Source organism: Camelus dromedarius, chromosome 2 (assembly GCF_036321535.1).
Source record: "Camelus dromedarius isolate mCamDro1 chromosome 2, mCamDro1.pat, whole genome shotgun sequence".
NCBI classification, from domain to species: domain Eukaryota; kingdom Metazoa; phylum Chordata; class Mammalia; order Artiodactyla; family Camelidae; genus Camelus; species Camelus dromedarius.
In genome coordinates this window covers 13,980,611-13,991,182 of record NC_087437.1, presented here as the reverse complement: position 1 = coordinate 13,991,182, position 10,572 = coordinate 13,980,611, and the positions used below count along the sequence as shown (strand labels likewise).

At 42.8% G+C, this 10,572-nt stretch overlaps 1 protein-coding gene across 1 annotated transcript in view; it reads right to left on the bottom strand.

Moving 5' to 3' along the window:
• Positions 1–282: 282 nt before the first annotated feature.
• Positions 283–10,572, bottom strand: part of DNAJC13 (DnaJ heat shock protein family (Hsp40) member C13) — a 109,670-nt gene continuing 99,380 nt past the window's right edge. Inside the window, exons 53-56 of the mRNA XM_010987812.3 lie at positions 10,338–10,478; positions 8,481–8,624; positions 6,201–6,300; positions 283–1,146 (exon numbers count right to left, since the gene is read on the bottom strand). Of these exons, the coding sequence (XP_010986114.1) occupies positions 1,040–1,146; positions 6,201–6,300; positions 8,481–8,624; positions 10,338–10,478 (492 nt within the window). The 3' untranslated portion in view covers positions 283–1,039. The remainder of the gene's footprint in view (positions 1,147–6,200; positions 6,301–8,480; positions 8,625–10,337; positions 10,479–10,572) is intronic.

Sequence of the window (10,572 nt, the reverse complement as noted above, 5' to 3'; positions counted from 1 at the left end):
CTGCTCTTAAAAACATGGGAATTAATGTGTCACACACATTAAACTATTAACAGCCTGACCCATTCCTGAATACCGTCTGGAACGTAAATGAGACACCATCTCGTCTGGAAACGTACATGTGGCTGAAATACCAATGAAGGGATTTAGGAAGGATCAGGTATGTAGGTCTGTGGGAGGAGCTGGGGGTGGGAGGCCAAGTCTGTGTCTGCTACCACTAAGTCTGTCTTAGAAATAAAGACATACAAGGTCTTCAAAAGGAAAAAATAAACCAGAACAAACATATCTCATTAACAAAGCAGTCAATTCCCTTTATTTTTAAAATTTTATGTACACATATGAATGATCTGTATAATGTACATTCAATATAGAAAGCTTTATATATTTGATAATGTATAGAACATTTCACAATTACACTAATCTCTTACATAACATCTTGACATCTGTTTTTAAATTTTTTTTGCACAAGCTCCTTTTTCAATCAATTTGGTAAAGCCAGTTATACATACCGACGTGTACTGTGAGCTCTCAGAAGGTTAATGATTGAGGAGAGGAAACCAGGGAACAGGTGCAGAGACGAAACCTAATTGTGTCCGCCGATGGGCAGACAGCCACGCGGACTGGAGGCAGGACAGGGAAATGCCCTTCTTAGGGGTAGTCGCTTAGATTTCCCGATTTCTGTAGACTGCAGTGCAACACCACAGTCACACTAATTCAAAAAAACATTATAAAAACTAGGAAGAAAGTTTTGTCTTTTTGATTCACAGTCTTGTAAACAGATATAAAGGAACAAAATGTGCTTACATACATCAAGAAAAAAAATTCTTGTGTATCCACTTAGGTTGATCCACAGAATGCTTTCTTATACCGTGATACTATTAGAATCACTGACTTCTTTCCTAAATAAAAATATATTTATAGAAAAAGGAATAACACTGTCATGAAACCAGGAGAAAGGCAGTAAGTCTGTTTCAACGTTATCAGCTGTAGGAATGTGGATCGGGCACTGGCCTTTCAGCATTTATCGTCTCTCATGAAAGTTTCAAGTCTGAAAGCCAAGGTCGCCTGCCTCGTGGTCTACGGGAGGCGGCAGGTTAGACATGACCGACGAGGATGTCCCTGCAGTAAGGTAGCCAGCAACTCCAGGGCCTGCAAGAGAGGAAGAGACACACCTTCTGAAGAGCAGGGTCATGTGAAGACACTGATCTTTACAAAAATGTCAGGACCGGGTCAAGCACCCCATCACAAGGAACTGATAATCTCTTAGGATTGTCTAAGTGTACAACTAAGCCTTAACCAACAGCTACAACACAGCACTGTTTTCAGGGTTTGCCTCTACTATTTAACAAAGGTAAAAGTCATTTCAAAATGTATGCTGGGCAGTAACACTGGTGTGGAAATACGGAAAAGCTTTCCCTTCTCACATCTGGGGAGGTCAATCTTTCAAAAAATCCTGGGTGCTGAAGGATAGCTAATGTCAAATGAGAAAAAATGGGAACCGAGGAGAGAAACTGGACTTGGTCAGCCCATCCAAAAGTCATACTTGAAGAAATTCCCAACAAAAAACCTACCCACATTCAAGTTAATCTATTCTCATTTGGTGCAAAGAAATGCTGTTAGAACAAGTAACACCAAATGAACAGGGTTGCTACACCCAGGTCTGTGAAAAAGAAAAGGCAGGTTCTAGACATCTTTCATAGGTCAAAATCAGAATGCTGTGGAAAAGGTGTCAGTATTTTAGTTTTATACGTCTTCTTTCATTCTAAGAGTCCCCAGTGCCTGAAAAGGCTATTACCTCAGCCAGCATTCATCCAGATGTATCCTATGAGCCTAAAACGGCTTCAGCCCTCCAGTGAGACGTTAAGTACATCTCACATTGCACAGCGTACAGAGTGTCTGTAGGGGGCACTGCACTGTAGCATCAGACCACATACTGAGCAATACTTGTAGGTGAAATCACAGGAAACAAGGCAAACAGCTAAGGAACACTGAAGGGTTAGGACTAGGAAGGCAGTGGACGCGGCATGCATGTAGCAAAACGGTTCTCTACCTGCTTCAGAGAGCTACACAGAAGTTAGCAAGCTGCCTGGCAGAGCGGATCTAAAGCCCGCTCCTGAGGTGAAGGGGACTGCTGCCAGTTAGAAGGGAAGGAGAGACACCTGAGGGGAGAAAAGAAATATAAGCAGCAAGGGAAGTTGTAAGGAGGTGCAAACAGCAGAGCAGTTTAATGCAAGCTAAGGTCTAACAGGCACTGATGTAGGAAAAAGGGGCAGAATTCAGATTCATCCTGTTTTTCACCTCAGACTGGGCACTTGCACTGAGGATGTGAAATGAGCACACCGTGCATCTGGCGCGTGGTCACACGCGGCCGGGGACAGCTCAGCTTGCGTGAGCTGCAACACGCCACCAGAGTGCCCAGGCACGCGGGCCTTTGAACTCAGACGAAGGGTTTTCCCTTTTTGCGGCGGCGTGGGCCTGCATCTATCAGCCCCTGCTTTCCAGCGATCAGGACACCAGGCCTTCACAGACTGCTCAGGCGAGGGCCACCAGGTCAACACCCCCCCCCCCCGACGAGGCGGGTCAGAGCTGCTGCGCCACACTGCCACAGCACGTCCCACCGACCTGCCCACTCGGAACCGCAGCAGCAGGACGGCGGCTAGGGAACTACCGAGGAGGTCGCACCAAGGGCAACCCTTCAGAATGAAGCCCTGAACACTCCAGACTGGTAAGGCTCCTGAGCACTTCTGACTGTGGGCCCGGCTTGGTTCACATCAAACGAATAGATTATGAGACCAGATCATGACTGCTGCATATGGAGAATGGAGTATGGCTGTGGTTCTCAAACTGTGTGCCGAGGCATCCTGCCCCAAGTTCACAGGGGGCCCTGCCGGATACTGTAAATTTGACACAGGGACATCTGCTGGATGCCATACAAACAACTACTCTCAAGTTGTTTGAACTACTTAATAAACTTCATTAAGTATTTGTTTCTTTTGGCCTAGAGGTAGATGAAAAAAAAAATCACTAAGATATTAAGGGCACTGTTAACTGAGAACGCCTGGGAACCTCTGGGCTAAAATCTAAATTATGAATGACAGGCCTAGAAGGATTATCCAGAAGAGTCCCAATTCTAGCCCCACCATTTGCTTCTTTAGGAAAAATAACCAATTGCTGGAATTTCTGTAAATGAAGTCTGAGGTGCTCTCTCCCTCACACCCCTGGCCTCTCCGTGAGGACACATCTGGTGTCTAGGGACCGGAAGCTAGTCTGCTCAGGTGGATGGGACGGGACAGTGCGTTCTCCAGAGAAAGGTGGACGAAAGAGTAGGGGCTCCCTGCAATGGGGACGGGGCTCACTGTAAGGCTGCTGGGCTTAAGAGGGATGAGAAAAGACAGAAATTAACAGAGACCCCCACAGCACAGAACTTGCTGCCAGGATGGAGAAGCGGAAGGAGCCTGGGCTTTGGTGAAAATGAACACAGGACTCTCAGTGGGGAAAAACAAAAAAAGGAAGCCCTCTCTTAGCAGCAATGTCCTACAATAAACTGACACTGACCTTAGGGAAACTTTCCTCACAGGGCCCTGGACAACAAGGAGCCACAGCTTACTCGCAGCATGGGTAAAATCCCACTGAGGAACTTTTACATGCACACTTGCCATAAAACAAAACAATACGCCAGTTTAGAGAGCCAGTCTCCATTTATCAACACTGAGTAATCCTGCCTCAGACGTTTTTATTTTTACCCCAGATCCTGAATGTGACTGAGTGACATTTGCTCAGCAGCCAGGAAGAAGAAAATCATAAATACATTTTTGGTCATTTCCATCTTTTTCTGAAATAGTTTTTAACTTACTTTTATCTCTCCCCATCTCCTAAACAAAACTCCACTTATTTGCCAACCTCACCCACACGTTATCAGAAGAAAAGGGCTGGTAATGATGTGTGTTCTCACAGCACCTTATTCCACTTGCAAATTGATTAGAAAGGGGCTTAGTACAATCTGAATCTTCTCAAGGTAGGGTGAGGTAAATTTCAAATTCCAGTTCAACACAACATCGTACACATTCCTCGGAGTTCCACATAGTGGGATTTTGTCATTACCAGAAGCACCTGCCCCTTTGATTAAACACATGACATACAATACATCAATGGAAAAGCTCAAATACAAAAAAGAAAACATTTGGCAACCCAGGCAATAAATACACACCAGTTCAACTGGCAGTACTTTCACAACTCAACAAAAGAACACCCCAGACCGATGACGTGCTAAGAACTGGACAATCTGGGAGCCAGCACGCAGCTCAGAGCTAGTCCAGGTGGTCCCATGTTGGCTGCGGTCTCTGCAGGCTTCAGCAGTGACCTTCAGAGTGGCCACAGTCGCATCAGGCCCTTTTAAGGCTGGAATTTACACCGTCTCCCCTTGACGGCTTTACACAGAACTTGCTGCCCCTTGAGCCGGACCAAGGATGTGAAGAAATTTATAAACCCTTTCCTCTTCCCTAACCTTCTTCATCCCTTACAGCCCATCACAGCTGCTTCCCACACCTCATCCAGAGGCCACCCCAGGGACCCAAGTAAAGGGAAGGCACAGACAGGAACCTGTTTACTCCCTGTATTTTTCCTGTATTCTAACCACAGATCCGTTGACCCACAGCCTGTGAGTAAGTCAAGGACCACCTGCAGTCTTTTATTCCAAGTGAAGTCAATGAATGCTAACCTAAGTACAAAGAACAACACAGAGAATCAGAAGAGGACCTCCTGTAGGGACGATTATAATCTACATCTTAACTTCTTCAGGGCCAAATTTTAAAGAAGTTTACTTTCAGCTAGAAAAAAAAAAAAGATTATCCAATCATAACATTCTTACACACAAAGTAATGAGTGTAGTGCCTCAAAAACGTGGAATTGAGTAAATCTTTGAAAAAAGAGTCTAAAGAAGTAAGTCTTCAGTGTGTTTATAAGAACATACTCCTACTTAGAAGCTTCAGCTTTACCCTGAATTTGAAAGGGAGATACAGAAGAGACTAAGGCCACATTCTAGGTATTTCTCACCACAGAGACCACAGGACAGGGGACGGGCAAGTTAGAAAGGACATGTGTGGCCCTCTACTCCTGATGTGCACACATGGCCAGCAGCCACAGCACCACATGTTCATAAATTTTAGGGCTCTGCTTATGAATTTTAGTGGGGTAATATTAAAGTCATCACAGTGAAGGAAAATCAGTAATGTCACAACCAAGCCTAAACTTAAAACCATGCAAAACTTTCTACAAAGTCCCTATTTTTGAATATTCAAGATTGAGCCTTCACAATTTATAAACTTCTATAAAACAGGATTGATTAAAAAACAATTACACTGGTATGAGAAACAATGGGTAATAATTTCTTCTCTCAGTTCACCTACAACATCTCTAGCTGGAAGAGGATACAGGGCTGAGTTTTTTTTTTTTGTATAATTTCAGGCAGACAGCAAGGACCACTTCATATTCCTAAAGCTAATTTCAAATTGAAAACGTTTACACCAGAAACTAGATGTCATTTTCAGCATTCAGCAACAGAATGCTTTGACTTTTTCAAACAGAAGCCAACATGAAAACGAGCATTCCAAAATTATTATGCAATTAGTATGTCAAATGGACAAGTGTCCCAAGCTTCTAAAGTGTATTCTCTTTTGAGCTCTAGACAGTAAAACATCCTTTCCTTTACGGTACCCACACATTTCCTCCTAGAGGACAAAGCCTAAATATTTAGTAAAACTACAGATTAATCACTGGAAACATAGAAGAAAAGCATTTCACTTGTGAGTATACGCATTCGGAACTTCAACAGAAGTTCTGACAGCAAGAGAATGACGCTCTCACGTTTCTGATACTGCCTCTTCTGAGTAGTTATTTCTCCACTCTTCCATGTTCAAGATAAACATTTTAATACAGCCATGCTCCAAATATAACATACGACAATGTTGATTAACTGGGTCAAAACTGAGCAAAGTCCACGTTTCAGTCAGAACACATTCAACACCCCAGCAGCTCGCCTGCTGTCCGGGCTAGAACCAGAGGCCCACCGTGTGCCCACGGCACCTCTGAGACAGGTACTGGGTGGCCTAGGAAAACCCTCTGACTGCCATCTTCGATCTAGTCAGGGCAAAAGGAAGGTCCAAGTGGCTTCCGCCATATGTTGTAAAGAACTGGGTGCGGTTTACCTGTGAGGTATCCTGCTGTTTGTGACTCAGAAATAAACAAATCATGTTTCTGATCTTTGAAGGCACTCCAGACTGAAGAACGAGACAGGATTTCATTCACCTGGGGAAGTAAAACAAACCCCTTGAACATAAATTAAAGGCTGGATGTTGGTAGATGAAACTAACGAGAAAACACAAACTTCCCAGACAAACAGAAGCCAGCTGAGGGAAGATCCAAAGAGGGACCAAGACCTAGCACTCATCAAGCATTCGACACCAGGCACTCATAGTTAAACCAGACCAAAAAGTCCCTACAACTGGCTGACAGTGTGGTGCGGACTCAGGAAGTATTCCTGCTGCAAACTCAAGCTAACGCACTCTTTCAAACTATGGGTGTGACCTGTTAAAATAGAAGATTTATGAAATCACGGTTGTGATCAACACACTTGAGAAAATGAAACAGGTTACATAGAAAGCATCAGCACATCAGCTGTAAAATGGGTAAAGCTGCTCCGTGACACACACACGAGGGTGTGAATACTGTGTGTGTAATTGTACTGAGCTAAGCTGAAAGACATGTTTCTTTCTGTAACAGATTAAAAAAAGTTTACGAAATTCAAATTGAGAAGATCTCTTTCGTGTATCAAATTCAGATCAAATATTTATTGACCACCTTGTATGTGGACTGAACAGTGGACACAAAGATGAGAAAGACATTCTCTGCCCCTGAAGGGCCTTCAGTCTAGTAGGGGAGACAGACAGTGCCAGATAATTTAGGGGTAAGCATCAGAGTAGAGACACAGGGGACCATATGGGTCCAAGAGACCCCCTAACCCAAACCTGGAAGGAAGCAACGATGGAGGTGATTAGTTGTGAAGGTGGTGAAACTCCTGTTTTGTAAACTATCGTATTTCTTTCCTCCCCTTGGGAGTGGAAGGTGGGTGTCGAAATTGCTTTTGCTAATTTTCATCAACAGGAACCCAGAGGAAAGTCAAAGAGAAGACAACTGTTTCCACATGGTACACAGGAGTGTCAGCCTCTGCCTGGCATTCAGAACATTCATAGGCGAACCCCCAAAATACTTCATTAAACACACAGTTAATGGCTGCAGCAACACATGCTGTCTCTCTTCTTTACTATCACTTTAAATAGTTCAAATGATGATATTGCTAGAATGGACAATAGCATAAAAAATGTTTCTTTAGTTGGAATATACAGACACAGTGGGTTCATTAAAGGAAAGCTTTAAGTCAATTTAAATTTACAGAAGATCATCAGTAGGTAGAAACAGTCCAAATCTCTGTCAACGGATGAATGAGTAAACAAACTATGGCAAACACATACAATGGAATATTATTCAGTCTTAAATAGGAATAAAATTCTGTAACATGCTACTACATACATGAACCTCAACAGCACGGTTAAGTGACAGAAGCTGGACACAAAAGGTCACATACTGTATGATTCAATTTACATGGAATATCCAGAATGGATGAATTAATAGGAAACAGAGTGGTGATTGCTAGAAGCTGGCGAGGAGGGAGAAATAGGAAATAACCGCTTGATGGGTACAGATTTTCCTTTTGGGAAAGGTGGTGGTGATAAGGTGGTGGTTACACAACACTGTTAATGCACTAAATATCAACTGTTCACTTTAAAATAGTTTTATGCTATGTAAATTTTACCTCTACTTTAAAAAAAGAAAAAAGAGTGCATGAGCAGATGGGGCTACATAGTTACAGTGAATGGGAGATAACATTAAGAATAAAGCCAGGGAGGAAAATTAAATCACCGAACTGGCTTCACTCAGCACGTGCATGCACCTGAAACACACTAACGTGTATCTAAGTCAAAACAAAAAGGAAAACAACACCGTGCCAGGGCTAATAAAGAAAAAAAGAGATGCAACTTAAATGGTGTTCCGTATCTTTTAAAATGGAATTATGGGACGGTTAATAAATGTACATGCCATTCCACAACTCCTAGAACTGACAATTAATCTTAACCAGCACTAAATGCTCAACGTTTTTCTATGCTGAAGAATCGTCCAACGTGCTATCAGTATCCAAAAAAAAAAAACAATCTTCCTGGGTGACGAGCTGAGTATGTAGTTTGTGTTTTGTGAGGCAGCTATGCTAGTCCATCCTTGGTCTTGGGATCTGCTCCAACCAGATCCCAGCAGAACCACAGCTGTAAGTGGAACCTGAGTTGGTGGGCATGGCTCCTCCAAGGTGAAGACTCCCGGCTTTGAGAATACCTTGCGGTGATCAGCAGGTCAAAGCTGCGTCTGCGCAGACTCACCTGTTCTCCATGCTGCAGACTTCGAGTCATTGCCTTGAGAGCTTTAACAATCTGAGCCTTTGTGGCTGCTGGGCTGTCCAGATTTTCAAGGCCAATGCCTTCAAGTAATTTTAAGAGGTATGGGACCAAATCTGCTTTCAGGGCCTAGAAGAGAATATTAAGCATATATATATACATGCTTGAAAAAATATAAACCACCTATGAAGAAATAATTTCCCCCTAGGACCATACCTGGAAGAGGATAACCTGCTTTATTTTAATGCCAGATGTGGGACCAGTGGGGTTTGATATCTAATTATAATGATATTTTTATTTAATGAGATTTTATTCTGTGCCATCAACTATTCTAAATGGTATACACTGATTGTTTTACTTAATCCTCCCAACACCTAATTGTGCAGACCCAATTATTATTACTGATGGAAAAATCAATGCACGGAGGTAAACCATGCTGATAGTCACAGAGCTAGACAATAATGAATTCTGTGTCTGAGGGGGGAGGGTACAGCTCAAGTGGTAGAGCACATGCTTAGCATGCATGAGGTCCTGGGTTCAATCCTCTGAACCTCCTGTAAAAATAAACAAACAAATAGACCTAATTATCTCCCCTAACAAAAATAAAAAATAAAAAAAAAATCTGTATCTGAACCTTAGCTTTTAGCCACTAAACTGGGCTCCCTCCTCTAATGACATATACTAATGGGCAGTTAATATTTGAAGAATCTTAATTTTTTTTCACATTTTCTTAAACATCAACCTTTGCATTCACCATACATTTCCTATCAGCCTAATAAAAGCTACATAATACTCTGGTACCACACCATTTTCACGGTCCCCTCTGAAACTCAAAGGGAAGACATGGAAGAAATTAGTGTTTAATGAGTGTGTCTCATTTTTACAGTTGTTACTCTCATGACAACCCGATGAGGTAGCTGTAGCTTCATTTCACAGATGAGGAGTCTGAACACTGTAAGGCTCACCTGTACGCCTGAGGTCACAGAGCCACCAAGTGGCAGGGCGAGCGCATGCTCTTGCCAACGCGGCAGTCTCCCCACCAGCCGACTGTAAGTGTGAACCTCAGAGCGCCCAATTATCTCCTGGAGACTAGCCAGCACCTCTAGCCTGCCTGAGTGAGGGGTGGGAGTGGGGCCGAGTGGGGAGAGAAGATGTGGGAGGAAACGGGGCTGGGAAAACAGGAGGGCCAGATAACAGACACGCAGGGCCCTGTACTCAAGCCAAGGTGTCACTCTGCCATCTGGCAGGTAATGCGGAACCACTGAAGGGTTTTTAAGATGAAGAATAATCCAGTTATATTTAAGAGTTATAGTTTAGAAAGATCTCTTACACAAGGCTTTTAAATTAATTATGTTTTTTGTTCCCTCAGTGTCTGCTACTACTCTACACTGGTACCCACCAAGTCTTATTTTCATTCGGTGGGTAACCTCTTTGAAAAGGACAACAAAAACCTTGGTATATTTCTTAAACATGACTTATGAACAAAGGAATGAATAAACAGCATGAATCTTTCCAAAGAGGATAAAGCAAATTTTACATAGCAAGCTAAGGATAAATGCTTAGTAGATGACCAAAATTTAAAGTCAGACATCACAAAAGTACTCTGACATTGGTAGGATTTTCGGCAGCTGGCCCACCTCTCTCTGTGTGTACACACACACACACATGTGCTTGTATGTGTGTGTATAAAATACAAACTCATGCATGCACAAACCCACAAGTTATCTCACTGCCAAACCTAAGCTGGGTTCCTAAGGGAAACCTGATCAGTGATAAGTAAATGAAAATCTATTTGTTTGGTATTTTTGCTTCCCTAAAATAGAAAACTAGAAAGTCACTTACTTGTGCTACTAATTCACTTTGCTCCTTCTGAAACATTCGATTTATTGCTTCACAGGCTAGACCGACGGTATCTGGTCGCTTTTTCATTCCATTCATCAGTGGGCCAATGGTCTCCAAAGATGCCATGGCACGAACACACAGCTTAAGTGCCCAAAAAGAAAAGGTTACTCGCAGAGTGAGCAATATTTTATACAACACGGTAAATACCACAGTCATAAAATATATGAAAAACCTA